At 40.6% G+C, this 18,822-nt stretch overlaps 1 protein-coding gene across 4 annotated transcripts in view; it reads right to left on the reverse strand.

Moving 5' to 3' along the window:
- The window catches only part of mtor (mechanistic target of rapamycin kinase), a 123,389-nt gene that overhangs the window by 46,218 nt on the left and 58,349 nt on the right, over window positions 1–18,822 (reverse strand). For all 4 annotated transcript variants that reach the window (XM_021615845.3, XM_021615843.3, XM_090185741.1 and 1 more), the window contains exons 29-30: window positions 6,784–6,859; window positions 1,492–1,631 (exon numbers count right to left, since the gene is read on the reverse strand). In XM_021615845.3, the coding sequence (XP_021471520.1) occupies window positions 1,492–1,631; window positions 6,784–6,859 (216 nt within the window). The remainder of the gene's footprint in view (window positions 1–1,491; window positions 1,632–6,783; window positions 6,860–18,822) is intronic.

Consider the following 18,822-nt stretch of genomic DNA (forward strand, 5'->3'; position numbering starts at 1 on the left):
TCCATTTGTTTTGTACTCTGCTGCTACTCGCTGTTTATTATCTATGCATAGTCACTTTGACCATACCTACACGTACAAATTACCTCAACTAACCTGTACCCCCTGCACACTGACTCGGTACCGGTACCCCTTGTATATGTTATTGTACTGTGTTACTTTTAATTATTTTTTACTTTAGTTTATTTGACAAATATTTTATTTGACTCTTCTTGAACTGCACTGTTGGTTAAGGGCTTGTAAGTAAGCATTTCACGGTAAGGTCTACACTCGTTGTATTCGGTGGATGTGACAAATAAAGTTGGATTAGACGAGTTAAATACAACCGCATGGGCTGACTCATCGCTCATGGGGTTGTAGAACAAAGGGCTGCACTGTCACTTATGTGTACTCACGCTTCTTTTCCTTAGCTGGAAACAATGTATTCCCCCCAGACTGCTATCCTGAAGTAATGTGAAGTAATGACAGTCAACTGTTATGTAATTCTGTCCGTTTTCCCATTTCTCTCACTTGAATCATGTTCTTGTACAAAGAGAATATCATCAGGGGTATACAATGATGGCACAGCACAGACGGTTACACAAGCTAATCGTTGTCTGGTTAGCTTCACAAACTCCGGGACGGTCCACATTCTTTCAAACTGTTCTAACATTGTGTGATTTCCTTCCCAGCGGCTTTGCCCCTTGAAGGCATTTATACAGAAATGAAGTTGAATCACCTGTGGAGAGGGAAGGAAGGAAGGAAGGATGGAGGAGGGGAGAGCGAGTGACAGAGCACAATAAACAAAGAGAGGGAGAGAGAGAGAGAGCATGAGACAGACAGAAAGAAAGAGAGAACGTTCTTGAGTTCAATCTTGGAGTTGGCTGCCTGGAGCTGTGGTTGAGGGTTTCAGTGTACCGAACCAACAGGCCCAGTCACGAACTGGCCTGGACTGACTGTCCTCGCACACTTTCCTGTAATACTACCAGGCTCTCGTTAGAGGAAACTATTGACTTTTTCCCCCGTCGCTTCACGCCCAGTCATCAAAGAAGCCCAATGTCAGATTCCATTAGTACATACTGCAGGAGCGGTCGTGAGCAAGTACAAAGAGTCGGGGACGCGTCTGCTCCCGGCCAATCTTCTCTGTCACAGACCCTGTCCTTCTCCATTACACTCACAAGGAGTACACATCTCAAACAGCTATTTATTACTTCATTGAAGGCAACTTTTTGAAAAAGGTGAGCAAGACGGTGAGCAACACTCGCTCCAAAAAGGTTGTCTTCACAATCGTAACACGATATGACAGCTGTAATGTCACCTGAGATTACATTTTATCATGACAGAGCATTAAAGTTCCAGAGTAGACCAGACTTTCCCCCTATAGTATTTAACACAACACCTAACAGTGAATAGAAAGACACTAAGGCCTGCACAAAAGGAGTTGCCTCCAAAAAACTCCCCTTTGATTGACAGTGAGGAGAGACAGAACACAGACACCAAAGTGTTGTGACTCACCATTCGCCCAGGGCCTCCAAGCAGCGCATGCGCCCCAGGATCAGCTCAGGGTCATCCTTGTTGATGTCGATCTTCTTGTCGTACGCCACCAGTGCATCCTCCCACTCGTGGAGCTTCTCGTACCAGGTGGCCTGGATTTCCTGTTCAGGAACAGGAAGGCCCAAGCACTGTTAAAGCTCCCAATTCACCGCTTTATTGACAACGTTTCCATCGTATGACCACAAAGATGTACGTATGACCACACACTTTTCTATAGACTGGATTTCCTGTTAAACAACACAACCAGGTGGTGCGAATGACTTCTGATAATTATCTATCTGCTATACTAACTATACTATAAGATGATTCTTGCTTGCAGTGTATGGCCATCTGAATGCATACATGAGGATGTGATGATTGTTTTTGTTCCGTTTGCGGTAAGATACAAAAACTGCATCTGATTTCGATCTGCTCAGGGCTAAAGCAAGACCTACACTGGACAGTCAGGTCCAAAATTATTGGCACCCTTGATAAAGACGAGGCTAAAAAAAAACAAATCAATTATACAAATATTGAGATATATGGTATGCAACAAACAAAAGGGGGAATTTATATTATTTTATACTAATACAATTGCTCAGAGGAAGTGGTTGTTCACATTGCGAGGATAACGTGACTGAGCATAACGTGACTGAGCCTTTTTGTATATGTTTTATGAGATTGGAGAACACATTGGGAGGAACTCCCAATTCCTCCATACAGGAATATAGGAATTCCCCATTCCTCCATACAGACTCATTCCAGATCCTTGATATCCTTAATCTGCTCTTAATCTGCTTTAATTCAAACCATAGGTTTCAATGGAGATGAAGTCCAGAGACAGATGGCCAATGTTGATTGTCTTGAAAACAGGGGCGCCAATCATTTTGACCCTTATCTTTCTGAGATTTTTTTAACTTCTTTAACTAAATCTATTTTTTTGTATAAAACACAATATTTTTAAAATGTTTTATATAGTTTTTGTATAACTTTTTGCTCATCTTTATTAATGGACATGACTATATATACTATACTTTCCAAAGTATACTACTGTATGGATTTTTTCAGAATTACTTTTATTTCTACTAAACGCTACTGCCCAAATTATGAGATAAAAAATACATGGAAAACAAGTGGTCATCAAGCCACCCTCTTTATGACACTGAACGCACGAGTGGAGATTCCCACCATAGGCATGTCTCGACCTCTGGCGACCTGGTGATAAGCCTGACTGGGATGCCAAACAAAGAAGGTGCCACCGGGCGCAATCTTCTGCTTCGCTCACCCCATAAACGCTACTCACTGTTTACCTTATAAACAAGGTTTCCTGGAAGCGCTCTCCAAGGTGCTTTTACTTCTGGAAATATTTTATGGAGAACATAATTACAGCTCCAAAAAGACAGACGGTAGGGCACTTTAGTCAGGCAACCAAGTGTGAAATAGTCGGAGGCCTAAGAACCGGACTTGGGGCTAAAAGTAGCCTCTTAATAAAAAGCAACGGCACATACTGTAAAATGATATATTGGCCTAACTGTGTCGACAATCACACAACCCTACACATCAAAACACACAAAGAAATGGTTAACACTAGAAAAGCTTGGCCTCGAAGGACCCCTCTTTGAGCCAATGACGAGTCTTTTGGACATTTTAACATTCTCATAAATACATTTCATATATGCTCTTGCTAAAATAATAATTTGGCTGTATTTATTTATTTCTTAAGTAACAGAATACGAAAGAAAATGTATTTCAAAGAACACAATAGCATTTTCATTAGTTTGTGTAATTGTAGGCTATAAGTACAAATTATAAACCACCAAAACAACACAGTTAAAGTGTTAAAATCCATTAAATAAACAATCACAAAGTTAATGAATTAATAATTTGTTAAGGGCAGGTCTTAAGGAACATTATGAGACTAAAAAAATGCATTTCAAAAGAACAGAATGGCATATAATGAGTTTAAATATATGACTGTGCTTTGAGTGTTGCGAGTGCATGTGGAAAGTGCATGGAATCACGGGAAGTTATATATTGAAATAGAGCTGAAGGGTTCATCTTTAAGAGTTGTTTGGCAACGACAGTGTGGTATATAGACTTATTCAGGAAAAGTTGAGGAAGGGGGAGGGAAATTACTTTAAAAATAACTAATTGAAAATGTATATTTGTTTTGCGTCCGTCCACATGTCCCTCTCCGCATTTCTAGTGTTAATTGAGCACAAAAATCTAGATTTTGCAATGGCCGTATCAGTCTTCGGACTTGAACCCCTGTGGTTTGAATTGAAGAAGGTAGTCAATAAGCACAGACAAAGGATAGAGGATTTGGAAAGATTTAGCATAAAATGTAGATCAGTATTTGTATTATTTATTAAAAACAGTATTTTTTTGCTCATTTTTATCAAGGGTGCCAATAATTGTGGACCTGACTGTATGTAATATACTTTCCAAAGTATACTAATGTATGCATAGAAAACAAGTGGTCATCAAGCCACCCTCTTTACGACACTGAACGCATGAGTGGAGATTCCCACCATAGGCATCTGAGTTGTCAAATGACCTCTTTCTGTTGACTTACTGTATATGTCTGTGACCTCGGGAGGAAGTGATGCGCAGAACTGACTCGACCTCTGGCGACCTGGTGATAAGCCTGACTGGGATTCCAAACAAAGAAGGTGCCACCGGGCGCAGTATGATGCCTCACACACCCCGTAAAACGCTACTCACTGTTTACCTCATGAACAAGGTTTCCTGGAAATGCTCTCCGAGGTGCTTTTATTGTAAACTTTTACTTCAGAAAATGTTTTATGGAGAACATAACTACAGCTCGAAAAAGACAGGCGGTAGGGCACTTTCGTCAGGCAACCACCTGTGAAACAGTCGGCCATAGAACCGGACTCTGGGCTAAAAGTAGGCCCGAAATAAAATGCAACAGGACAGGATCTGTCGGCCTGGTTGTGTAGAACTTGTAGACAAAGTTCAGTGCCACAAACGTATTTCGTTCTGTTTTAGTTTTAAACGGGGGAGAGCTTAACAAATGTGTCTTAATTCACTGGTCGCGCTCACACACATATCAATGGGCTGATCAAATGAGGGGGATATGTAAAATGGCAGAATTATACAGTGTGGTGCAATTACGCTACACAGGGGGAAACAATCAAGAAGTCAAACAAAGAAGCCCTTTCTCTCTGTGTGTTACTTAATCAAATTTCCATGACCAACAATTGGCGGCGTCTCTACATACGTATAACAAAAAGTAAGTAACGTGGTATCGACACTGGGAGGCTGCTCTCTGAACCCATGTAAAATCTCCTGTCATAGTGCAAGGCACTTAACCCCCCCACAAAGTAGCTATACCCATTAGGCAACTGTATAAAACACATGGTCAACCCTCAGTTGGGTGTGCAGGCTTTTGATCAAGCCCTGCTCAAACACATCACAGCCAGTTTATCAAGGTCCGGTTGAGCAGCTAACTTCTAAAATGGGTTTTGTTAAAGAGGGACTGGAATATAAGCCTGCACACCCATTAGCTCTCCTGGAGGATGGTTGTCAACCTTTGATGTATAACAGTGCAACATTATAACCAAATATGTTTTGATGCATTTTGAAATAATTCATTCATTCAATATATCAAAGATCAAATGGCTATGGAAGGTTAAAAAACATTTTATTTAGCTGAAGCAAGCCCACAAATTTTCTTCAGGAAATGTGTCTTTTCTAGTTCAGTCACATTTATCTTAGCTACCTTAGAAGTGTTTACTTTGAAGGTTGACTAGTATCTATTGAGTTGCAATGTCCCATACATTGGAAGTATCTACCAAACTTTTTGACGCCACATTATCCAAAAGAAAGGCTACTATCTAATATGTTTTCCTAAAATTACTGTTCGCGATTCAAAAATTATTTTGATTCACATAATCAGAATCACCGCGATTTAACCAAATCTCAAGTAATACAATGCTGAGGTGAATCGTTCATTTAGTCAAAAATAATTGTTTAAATGAATTAACTTTTGTATGACATTTGCGAATGTATGGCCTCATTCACGAGTGTTGGTGGAAAGTTTTTGGGGACGACATGATGAAAACAAATACATGATAATAATAGATAAACACCGAACTAGAAGGTACAATATGTGTTTAAATTGGCTACCTAGTTATTAGTCTGTTCTCTATCATATTTTATAGGCTTAGCTGCTGCTGCAATGTCTCTCTTTGATCCACAGCCCACTTGCCTTGCACACATGCAGGTGATGTGTGCAAACCGAGACGAGCTAAAGTGTCATTCTGATGTGTTGATTTTTATTTGATTGAGAAAATATTTAAAAGCTGTGCCTAAATAAATGTAATTAACATACATTAAATTCAATTTCCATTACTTTTCTGATTTTATCCTTTTCCAGGCCTGGAAAACACCATTTTAAAATGCCATGACTTTTCCAGGATTTTCATGACCGTACGAACCCCGGTGTGTGGAAAAAGCAGGGCGAGGGCTCCCAAGGCATGTACTCTATTTAGAAAATGTTATTTCATATCTGGAGCTGGTCCCTTTGGAGAACATGAAACGGTTTGAGGAATAACAGCAGGGAGTACTACGCATCACAGTTAACATAACAGAGGAGCCTGTGAAAATCACCTGCAATGAAGATAAATTAACCTTGGCCAAGACAAAAAAAAATACTAAATAAAAAAGTTACATAAAAGAATAGTGTTTGGTTTATAAAAAACACTTGAGAATATTAATAGGAATACAGACGGCACAAATGTGAAAAAGTGACACGTTGCCGGCTTTCCACTTGGCATGTGAAGCGATCCCACGGGGACATGACCAAATAGTGTGTTTAAAGTCATAAAAGTGTGTTAAAACTTCACTGTTAAGTCAATATTACAGTTAGGGACTTTGGTATGGTGCATAAATACATTTTTACAATTTGGAACAAAACCTCCACCAATCCATCTTAGCAGACTCAGGAGAAATTGTAGAAATAATAGTATCAGGTATGTGATTTTTTTAAAGATATATATTTTTAAACTATTAACTGGAGGAGAAAAAGCCCAATATGTCTACTCCTGCATACAAAGCTATTGACCATGGAAGTAGATGTCCTCTGCACGTGTTGGAAAGTGAGCACAGGATGTTGTAGAGCACCTGTTTGAAAGCTGCTCATCCTCTTGTTAAGGATGCAGTTTGAGGGAGGAGGTGAGGAAAGGAGACACTAGTGTCAATTTAAAGTGCATGTACTGTAGAGATAGATGACTGTAGACAAGAGTCACTTACCAGTTCGCCAAAGTGCTTCATGGCGTACTCCAGGACCCCGGATGCTGCCTCTGGCTGCTGCAGTTTGTTATTGATGCTGGAACAAGACACAGAAGCAGAGACAGCTTTACGTCAATATTCATACCCAATCTGGCAACCGACTCAGGCACTCTCCCGTGTCACGTACAGCATGCTCTGGGTGAGAAAGCGGCTGAGGTCTCACACACAGTACAGTGGGGTCCGATATTTATGGACACCCTTGATAAAGACGAGCAAAAACGACTATGATCCTTCCAATACTGAGCTATGTTGTACGCAAACTAAAAAGGTGAAAGGATATTATTTTATACTAACAAAATTGCTCAGAGAAAGAGATTTTGTTTAACAAGTTGTTGAAAAAAATCTAAAAAACATAGGGGTCAAAATGATTTCACTACTACAGCACCCTACCCTTGCGAGGACAATGACACAGAGCAGGGTGCACAATCAAAAACACATCTTTTGACCAATGGGTAAAATAAAATGTTAAATTGTGTATATATTCCTCTTTCTTCTCGAATCCGCAGGACTTAAAACAATATAGAGGTAAGATGGATATCAATTTTGAGACATGACACACAGTATTTTCATATTTCAGTAAGCGCTTTACATATTAATTCGAAATTACTGTTCTTTTTTTGAAGACTTCTCACAAAAACAAGCGTCTCTCTGTAAAATGTAAACTGAGCACTGAGCGTATACAAAACTTTCTATTAATCCTTTTACATTTAATTCAGCTCGTGTCATGCTCATTTAGCTTTTTGTGACCTGCGGAATCAACTTTGAAGACAACGTCCACAAAATGTAAAATCCTCAAAAGTTGTTACGAACAACCTATGTCAACTGAGCTAGGTGCTCATTACCAGATGTATTAGGTTCCAAAATCCAACTGTTTGGATATAATGTTAATGATATGTTAGAGAAAGACCCCACTGATTCAGAACAGAATTCATTATATTTGTCTTGGTAAAATGTACCGTAAAACTACAAATTGATGTCTCAAATAGCCACCTGTCCCTTTTAATAGCCAGGCAATGGCACACATTTCAGCAAATAAACGCCTCCTTCAAATAAACATTAGGTCTAAATGAATTGTTAACGAGGTTACCATGAATTGCTTATGAGGTTTAATATTTGAATTGTTACATTAAATAATGCAGTAATGACAAAACAATCATGGCAATAATCCGTTTTTATCACCAGTAAGAAACTGATAGCCATTGGCTGCTAATAGCTGAGAACTGCTAGCTAACAGGCAAGCACAAAAACAGTAAACAACTTCACGAGTACAGAGCCCTAGAAATCGGCAGATTGCCAGCTAGTGGCGAAAAGAAAGAACTGCTAATAAATGCACAGTCAGAGGACAATTACTATTCTGGAACATATCATTTTTTTGAGCATACTAAGACAAAATAAATGTGACACGTAAATTCTAACACATTACTGCAGGAAATTAAAAAATGTATTAAAATGCTGGAAGTGAATGCTGGAATTAAACAATTAACAAAAAACAATGCAGCTGTTGGCATTAAGGAAAATAGATGCCTGGTTTAAAAAAAAGACTGTCTCTAACAAGAGCCTGTTGTGTTCAGTGATTTAAGCAAATAAAATCCCAGGCTATTAATTCAAGTTTTACTGCATTTTATAACATAAGGAAGTGAAATTCCACCAACAAAGCGCGTTTTCACCCACTCTGGGCAGAGAGGGTGGAGACCCTACAGTGAGACTTTTTCAAAAAAGTTGTATAAGATTGGAGAACACAGAATGAGTGAACTTTTTTGAGTGGTTCTCATATGTAGGTTCTCATATACATGTTATTTGCATGTGCAACACTCTCCACACTTCCTCGTCAATTTCCTCCGCTCCCACTAGATAAGTAAAAAAGCCAAGCTAAAGATAGGCTAGCTGGCCTAGCTAGCTAAAACTGTTGGGAGAAAAACTCTGATGGAGCTTTCTGAAAAGTTGACAGAGAAACGACACTGCCACATAGTAACAACGAACTTAGGAAGTTCATTAAAATAGGAGTAACTTGAAGAATCGAGCCTTCGTGCGAAGGGAGGATGTATTTGGTGGTCTTGCAAACGGGCTTGATGACACTTCACATACCTAACAATTTCATTGGCTGTCTTGTAGAGTGTATCCATTGTTTTCAGTGCCATGATGTCCTTGAAGAGCAGATTCAATGCATGAGCAGCACAGCCAATGGGTGTGATGTGAGGGTAGGACTCCTCCACTTTAGACCAAGCAGCATTCATGTTCGCAGCATTGTCTGTCACCAGTGCAAATACCTTCTGTGGTCCAAGGTCATTGATGACTGCCTTCAGCTCATCAGCAATGTAGAGACCGGTGTCTCTTGTCCCTTGTGTCTGTGTTATTGTAGAATACTGGTTCATGGGTGGTGATGTAGTTAATTATTCCTTGCCCACGAACATTCGACCACCCATCAGAGATGATTGCAACACAGTATGCTTTCTCTATGATTTGCTTGACCTTCACTTTAACTCTGTTGAACTCTGCATCCAGCAAATGAGTAGATAAAGCATGTCTGGTTGGAAGGGAGTATGCTGGGCGAAGAGCATTCAGAAATCTCTTCTAATATCCATCAGAGGTGAACCAGCTGCATACACAGCTCGAGCAAAACAGTTATCAGCATTTCCCTGACTACGTTCCTCCATTGTCCAAAAACACTTCTGATTCCAGGTGGACCATGAGCTGTTGCTAGAGATGTCTGATTCATTATTTTCACCTTGAATAAAGGTAGAGGGACTTTTGTCAGAGGTTTCTTGCTGTGAGCGCTGTGGGAACTTTATGCACTTGGCCAGATTACTTTGCATCTTTGTTGCATTCTTCACATATCATTTGGCACAGTATTTGCAAATGTACACATATTTTCCTTCTACATTAGCTACAGTTAAATTTCTCCACACATCAGATAGTGCCAGTGGCATTTTCCTGTGAAGATTAGAACAAAAATGAGTAAAGAAATACAATTCCATGTACAGATAACTAGTTAAGCAGTTAGATTAAACAACTCCTTTGTAAGATAAATGTTTTAAAATTAAACATGTATGGAAACGGGTGAATTAACACTCAAGCAAGCTAAAACCCACTTGGTAGCAAAAACAAACTAGCAGAAATTGTTAACAACTTAGAAATTATTCAAACACACTTTGATGTAGGCTACTATTTACTAGTTAACAAAATATATTCAACCACCCAGTACTGTAATCAAAACTTACCAGAAAGCATGTAGTCCTTGGCTCAGACAGTGTAGTAGTGTGGGCTCAATAGCATCTCAGTGTGCAAGTTCTTGAGAATCAGCTGTACATGTGACGTAAGAGTGCACTGCACATGTGATGGGAGAATGCACTGTGCATGCAGATGGTTGAAATTAGATTGAATTGGGGATAGTTTAACCAAAATATGCCACAAGACCTAGAATTGCCTTATGTGTATCCAACAAAAAAGGTTCCTGTTATACGATAACTTTTTTGATGAAGTTAAGCAAATTCCCCAAATTCCAGGGCTTAACTTCCCATGGAACATTTCTGGGAAAATTCTGGAAATTTACCAGAAAGTTTCCGACCCTTTGCAACCCTAGTTGCAGGTAATGCATAATACAGAATGGGTCTAATATAATATAATTTGTTGTCAGAAAAGTAGTCTACCTATGTGTTTGTTTGATCAAATGGGTGCAACCCATTCCTAAATCGTCACACGAGCTGTGTTCTAACCGACTGCAAACCCTGCATTGGCAACAGTGATAAATCCAAAAGTACAACTGAATTTACGCTAAGAAAGCGGGGGTTCTGTCGACACATAGTGGAGACTTGATATAAAGTCACCATTAATTCGGAGTTGACAAATTCCGGACCCCATCCCCACAAATCATAAAACTAATGGTCAGCGCTAATTTGCGATTGTGAGCAAGCCAATGGCCAACTGGACTATCCACTCATTGGCATGTGCATGTTAAACATTGTCTTTTCAACCAACAAAGGTGCCCTGTTTGGGAGATAATGTCATCCACTTTTCTGTCATGACTATAATCCCCTGGGCATCTAATGTTTAAGAACCCACACATCTGGAAGCACTCATCTGAAACGCAAGTCTGTAGTATTTCCTCATCTATGAAAAGCCATGCTTGGCCTGTTCCAATACATCTGTTAAAATGTAGCGTTTTAAGGAAGTTGGAAGGCGAGGACAGCAGGCGAGAGAGTTGATGACATCGGAGCCTATATGTCAGGAGGGGTCAGGGCCAGACCAATTTGTTGACTGGACCCAGCGAGAGGTCATCTGCATGCAAACACAGCAGTTGCTAACCAAATGTACTACAAAACTGGGCATATCAAACACAAAATATGTGGTATGTAATAAGGAAAACAGAGTCCACATTTTCTACAGTCACAGGTAAGTTCTGACAGTACATAGGATTTATTTATCCGCAAATGTTAATACACATTATCAAACGCACCACTTGTTTCATCTCAAAAATCTTAAAACAACTCTTGGAAAATCAAGAAATCAAAATGTAATACACGTGAATAAGAAGGGTTTCATACTTTTGTGGTTTAATTTCCTGCCTTCAAGAAGGACATTATGCAAGAGGAGGATATGTCAGCAATATGTGATTGCCGGCTACTCACACATCAAAGAGGCTTATATCACTTCGCGGTCTACGGTGTGGTGATGTGATAGATGAATGGAGTGCCACAGGGATCAATGTCGGGACTGTTATAATTAATATTCTGGGGGAACCAGTGTACCATCATATCCCAATCACAAATTTGGCATTTTAAGACTCTTCCGGAGCGTGAACAGAGGACATCTTTCCTAGACAGATAAAGCACATCACTGTCCCAATGTGGCACTAGTATGACAGGGTATTGGGTTGACAGTCAGTGTAAATAATATAGCAACCTACAGTAATGTTGGGCTAGAGAGAAGCAAGGCTGTATATTACCTCAACCCCTACACGTCTCATTATTTGATAAAATATCACCTTCCTAATTACGGTATAGAGCAGGTGTGAAGGTTGACCCAGCAGTAGGTTTTTAACAGGCTGACGAACTTGACGGATGTGTTGCCAAAGTGAGGGTTTTTATTTGGTATGAGAATAATTTATATATCCGGCAACTGTACAAGTATTTACAAAAACAAATAATCAAGACAATTAACAAAAGGTAGGCCTAATAAACTTAAAAGAAAACCCAGGCTTCAATCATGTCTGTACTCGTCAGAATGCAGACTTTACCTTGCCCTGTCTCTGACCTGCAGACAAAGAAATTACAGGGTTTAAATACCAATACCCAGGATGTTTCTGACCAATGAGAACAAGCCAATTCACATCATGATCACTTCACATTTAAAGCAAACATTACAATACACACCTGTTCATATTATAAACATAAATGTATTTCCATAGCACACACAATAAAAGGTGCACCATGCTTTGAACATAAATGAAAGTTAGGGATCAGAACACACAGTGCATTCAGGAAGTATTCAGACCCCTTGACTTTTTCCACATTTTGTTATGTAACAGCCTTATTCTAAAACTGATTCAATTGTTGTTTTGTCCCTCATATCTACGCACAATACCCCATGTTACTGTAGGTTCTGAAAACAACAGAGTAAAAACGGACAACTTGAAAAAGCTCAAACTAAGTGTATTCACCCAAAGCTGAAAAGACAAGGTATTACACATCTAGACAGCCAATATATCTCTGTTGCTAGGCAGGAACTGAATTGGTTCCTCTCACTGGTATAGTCACAGCCTTGCCTGATACTAACACCTTCGTGGGCATGGAAGTGTATGTGTGAGATAGGACTGTAGTAGGAGAGACGTTGTGGTGGGCCTCTCTGGCCCCCCTCCCAGAGGTTTCTTCTCACTTCATCTGTTGACTTGACCTCGAGACGCATTCCTCCATCCTCCCTAGTTCCGCAGCTGGCCTGCCTTATCAGAGACTAACTATTGCCCTTCGGCTCCCTCCTTAGAAACATGGAGCAGAATACAAACTTTCTGCACTTAGTAACTTATACCAAGTCCCGATCTAACCTTCATTGACCCCAGCATATACATTCCTTCTACATGTAAAGTAATCAAGTTCTAGTCTGGTAACAATGAACAAGTATATTTCAAGCTAGAATCCAACACCCATAATGACAAAGCAAAAACACGTTTAGAAATATTAGCAAATGTATATAATGTACTTTTTGTACATAGTCCCTTCATTTTAGGGGACCAAAAGTGCAGGGACAAATTCACAATTCGGAAAGTATTGACTTTTTACACATTTTGCTACGTTACAGCCTTATTCTAAAATTGATTAAATTGTTTCCCCCCCCTCATCAATCTACACACAATACTCCATAACGACAAAGCAAAACAGGCTTAGACATTTTTGCAAATGTATTGAAAATAAAAACTGAAATATCACATTTACATAAGAATTCAGACCCTTTACAAATTACTTTGTTGAAGCACCTTCGACAGAGATTACAGCCTTGAGTCTTCTTGGGTATGACGCTACAAGCTTGGCACACCTGTATTTGGGGAATTTCTCCCATTCTTCTCTGCAAATCCTCTCAAGCTTTGTCAGGTTGGATGGGGAGAGTCACTGCACAGCTATTTTCAGGAGTCTCTAGAGATGTTTGATCGGGTTAAAGTCCAGGCTCTGGCTGGCCCACTCAAGGACATTCAGATACTCCTGGGTTGTCTTGGCTGTGTGCTTAGGGTTGTTATACTGTTGGAAGGTGAACCTTCGCCCCAGTCTGAAGTCCTGAGATCTCTGGAGCAGGTTTTCATCAAGGATCTCGCTGTACTTTGCTCTGTTCATGTTCCCCTCGATTCCTGACTAGTCTCCCAGTCCCTGCCGCTGAAAAACATCCCTGCAGCATGGTGCTGCCACCATGCTTCACCGTAGGGATGGTGCCAGGTTTCCTCCAGACGTGGCGCTTGGTATTCAGGCCAGAGAGTTCAATCTTGGTTTCATCAGCCCAGATAATCAATCTTGTTTCTCATGGTCTGAGAGTCCTTTAGTTACCTTTACGCAAACGCCAAGTGGACTGCCATGTGCCTTTTACTGAGGAGTGGTTTCTGTCTGGCCACTCTACCATAAAAGCCTGATTGGTGGAGTGCTGTAGAGATGGTTGCTCTTCTGGAAGGTTCTCCCATCTCCACAGAGGAACTCTGAAGCTCTGTCAGAGTGACCATCGGGTTCTTGGTCACCACCCTGACCAAGGTTCTTTCCCCCAATTGCTCAGTTTGGCGTGGCAGCCAGCTCTAGCAGAGTCTTGCGTTTCCAAACTTATTCCATTTAAGAATGATGGAGGCCATCGTGTTCTTGGGGACCGTCAATTCTGCACAAACTTGTTGATACCCTTCGTCAGATCTGTGCCTCGACACAATCCTGTCTCAAAGCTCTACAGACAAATCCTTCAACCTCATGGCTTGGTTTTTGCTCTGACATGCACTGTCAACTGTGGGACCTTATATAGACAGGTGTGTGCCTTTCCAAATCATGTCCAATCAACTGAATTTACCACAGGTGGATTCCAATCACATTGTAGAAACATCTCACGGATGATCAATGGAAACAAGATGCACTTTAACTCAATTTACAGTCTCATAGCAAAGGTCTGAATACTAATGTCAATATTTTTCTAAAAACCTGTTTTCACTTTGTCATTATGTCATTGTCTGATTCCCTTAGAGGTTTTTCCACTCTGAATTTGAGGTTCTTCCCTGGCTGCCACTGTTGACATAGTTTTGGTTTGTAAGAGACCAGGGGCCTTAGCCTTTTGGTAACAGCTTTGAGACAAGGCTTAGTAGAAAGCACAATGAAAATAACACTGAATCGCACTGCAGAGACAAAATTCAATCAAACCTTTTTTCTACTAAACCTACAGAGCCCACCTAATTTGACCACACGTTTCCAGCCGGACCCAAATGCAGTGTAAATACACTGATTCTTTTTCTGCGGGTTCTTTCAGAGCTCATTGACTGTTCCCCTGTTCCCCTTCACAGCCCCCTTCATTACAAAAACAGTTTTCGGTCCTGTTGTCGTTCATCCTGTCAGACAATAAAAAAATCATAACATGGGTTTAAAATTAAACCCGATCAACCCGTTGGCGGGCTGGTGTGTCCAATGATAAAAGGCTGTATAGTCTGAAGCATGTCTTGTGTATTATGCTTTGGCAACCATTCAATATTTCAAGTCGTGGTAAAAGTATTGAGTTTCCTGGGTTAATCAAAAACGTTGATTAAGTTCTGCCTCTCGGCTCTCGTGATGAATATAACTGAGGTAGAAGCCCTGTAATTGAACACTGGAGGGAAATCACTCTCAAAGGTGTTATTAAGAGTGACACCAACCGCTTATTACTTTACATAAACCATGATACAAAATATAGGTGAATCATCTTAAGGGTCAGTCTATACTGTGTGAGAAATAATCATGTAAATGAGACAGTTGTTGCTTTGATTTATACATTTGCTGTACTAGGTTAATAAATGTTTTATACATAAAAGGATTGAGAGACTCAACTTCTCCAAAAGAAAGCATCCATAGAGAGAAACAAAACACTATTCTCACGCAATCGTCCTGTGTCTTCCATAACACTGAGTGGCTTGGCTTTCGGTTGAATAAGACAGAATACGATCCTTAAAGAAAACGTAATAAATTCCCCCTTAGAGCGTAACATATGTGTGAAGGAATGAGAGAGGGGAAAACTTGTCTCACTTCTGAACCTAATCTAATCATCTAAGTATGCTCTTGATCCTCAATTATTTTTTTGCCCTTTAGCTAGCTAGTTTGCCAAATGTTGACTCTATTCCTTGATGTTGAGCAAAGCAGCTTCAAATGTTTGGCTCTTAGGACTAGAAGTGTTAAAGTTTGACATAAAAAGCTGAAGAAAGTTGCACAGCATTGTGCTTTTGGTAATGTTATATTTAAAAATAGTTTTCGGAAAGTATGAATCCGATCCCATTGCATTGAGGCGCATTCTTTCACTCTGAGTATTGCTTGCACATTTTTCAGATTGTGTATTTCTTCAATAATCGAACACACAGTGGACACGTTTCTTTTTTCTTTAGTCACATGTACAGGATCACATATGTAGTTGCAGTGTACTGGGAAATTCTTACACTCCAACAGTGCAGGTGTAGAAACCAGTAATGTTTTGAATGAGCTCGAGGCGAGGCGCCATTTTAGTAAGTGACTAATGTGAGGAGAGGGACATTTATGGAAGTGGACATTAAAGAGACTTCAAGCAGTGGCGGCTACCCTGCTGGGGGGCGGTGCCCCACCTGATCCATCTGCCAGAGAGATAAAACAAAGCGCCCTCAATGCACTCCTCCGAAATATGCTGAAGAAATTATATGGTGATGGAGATATGGTCTGTTGGAGAAAGTTATTTGAGTCAGATGACAGTGTCCTTTGCTCCCCAGTTTAAATATGGGTAAAGTCTGGAAAGGACTTGTTGATGGGGATAGGGCTGGAGATGGACCCCTCTAAGGAGGCTAAAAGAGGACAGATTGAATCCCTAGATCTAATCGAGGCCACGCACTAACATAGGTTACTTGAATGTAATGGTGATAGACTCCTTGACTCTGTTAAGACTTTCAAATGTTCCAGGAGTATGGAAAGTGGAAAAGTGACAATGGTTGTTTGACATGTCTCTGGCCTTAGTGCCTGAGGACCCGTTCATTTGTGAGGTCGGCCAGATCCCAATCAATGACTGATTCAGACGAGTCCAACCATCGAACTCTTTGTTTATTTTTTATTGCACACTCCTATTTCCCAGGAGATTACAGATGGGAAATGGGCGGGGTCCGTCTTCTTGGCAACTCACACTCCACTGCTTCCAAAAACTCTGACTCACCTGCCCTCTCAAACGTTTGAATCCTGAATCATTATACAGGAAATTTTTCAATGTAAGAAGGCGATCACAAAGAATAATGGTAACACAGACATTGCAATGTTCTCGGGAAATATTGGTAAGAGAGGCTGAATCACACCATCTAATGAGAGCTAAGAGAAAGGGCCTAATGAAGTCTCAGGTGGCAGGTCCTGCTGTTACATGGAGCGCATTTAAGCTGCTGAGAACCAAGATTATCTGTGTCCTGAGAACACTTCCTGCGAACAAAGTTGAGGCAATACACGTACCATTTGCTCTAGACTCACAAGTGGAGTGAGATAGACGTGCTTCCAAGGAACGGCAGTCCTCTTGCCATCGCCCATGTATTTTTTGGTCTCTCCAACAACACTCATTTGGAGAAAATATCAGCTACATGATATTGAAGGATGTTGGATGGAGAGCAAAGACCAGTTTGTTTTCCTGTTCCATCTATAAAAGCCTGTGCCAACAAGCATATTTCAGGCGAGGGCAATTAGAAAGTGATTGACATAATTTGACCCAGAACCTTCTTGTTTCTTCAGCTGGATAGTCCACAGGATTATGGCTGAGCTCTGAATGAAGAATGAAAACGATATTATACTGTAGATTATTGACGGACACGTCTCATGGTGTGTAGCTGGTAGTGCTGAGCGATGAGTGAGTTTTGTGGTCGGTTTCGGTTATTACATAATAATCACGGTTTTCGATTTCATTTTTTTTAAAACATTAAATGCACTATTAAATAATTACTATAGAATTATTTTAAAGCTTTGTAGCCCTTTCGACTCACAGCTCATCATCCCGTATATAGGTTGAAAATGGCAGATTTTGTAATTGATAAGCACCTAAATTGGAACGCAGTGGCTGTACGGTAACGTGCTATATATGATGTCAGAGCGCTGGGCTTCACAGCGCTGCATGGGTTGACTGACAGCCGTTATAAACTTCAGCACCATGCGCGACTCGAAGATTCCCTCATCCCTCCCGCTAATACTGCACATTTTTTGCTTGAGTGAGGGAAATGCTGTAAATCGAGAGGATGTGTTCTGAAAGTTGAGACGTTGAGGAAACCACACACCCGTTAATTAACAAACACGTTTAGCATCTCCAGGCCTCCACGCATACAAGCCGCTGATGTGCCTTTTAAAATAAATTAATTTATTAGGCTAATCCATTTCACACTGCTCGTTCGCGCTGCTCGTTTCGTGGGTGAGCGAATGCTCCTACCACCGTCTCTCTGAAGCATCTTCGACCAGTGTTTTGGCTTACTGCCCCGCATACTGCCTGTATCCACAGCACTAACTTGCGAGTTGGTGATCTCCCGCTCGCTTTGTAAAGTATAGCCAGGGTCCAGACAGTGAGTAAGTTCTCTGCCTTCTCTGTTTATCATACTGGTGCATGTGTGATCAAGTCTGTGTTGCTTGTATGTTTTGCCATTTCACTGGCAGAGCTTGTTTTTGGGAGGCGGGGTGTGGGCTGTGTTAGCAGACTCATTTTAGCTCGCAATAAGCTTGTAGCATGGCGAATACTAGACAGAAAAACAACAGCGAAGCTCAAGGTGGAAGAAGAATACGTATCAAGCACTACAATCCATGAACTATCCACATGCACTAAAAACATTTTTACGAAGATGTAATAGAGTCGCAGGAAAATAACTTTGTCCTTCCTGTAACTCTTTATGGATCCTACCAACAGAAGGGGTGACGATCTGTTTTAGAATGTAACGGAATTTAAGCACAGTTTTGAATTTACGCAGTCAGAGGTGAGGGAGCTAAAGGCCGCCAATGTCAACAGCAAGACCGCATTCAAAACCATGTCTGAGGATTTCGCAATTTTCAAAACGTCACTTGACAAGCGCTCTTCCAAAGGAGACTAAGTTGAAAATCAATCGAGGTGCAATAAGATTTCAAATCGATGGAATTGAGGACGTAAAGAATGAAACTTGGCATGACACAGAAGTCAAGGCCAAGAAACTCCAGGCAGATCAACTCAAACTGGACCCTAAACTATATAGGAATGGCACTTTCTTCCCAGATGGACAGCCCAGGTGTGTAGTTGTGAAACTGCTCAGGTTCAAATTCAAGGAGGAGACTCACAGGAGAGCCAACTGCATGAAGGGAACCA

This window comes from Oncorhynchus mykiss, chromosome 9, assembly GCF_057628025.1.
Source record: "Oncorhynchus mykiss isolate SJ-2025 chromosome 9, ASM5762802v1, whole genome shotgun sequence".
NCBI lineage: Eukaryota > Metazoa > Chordata > Actinopteri > Salmoniformes > Salmonidae > Oncorhynchus > Oncorhynchus mykiss.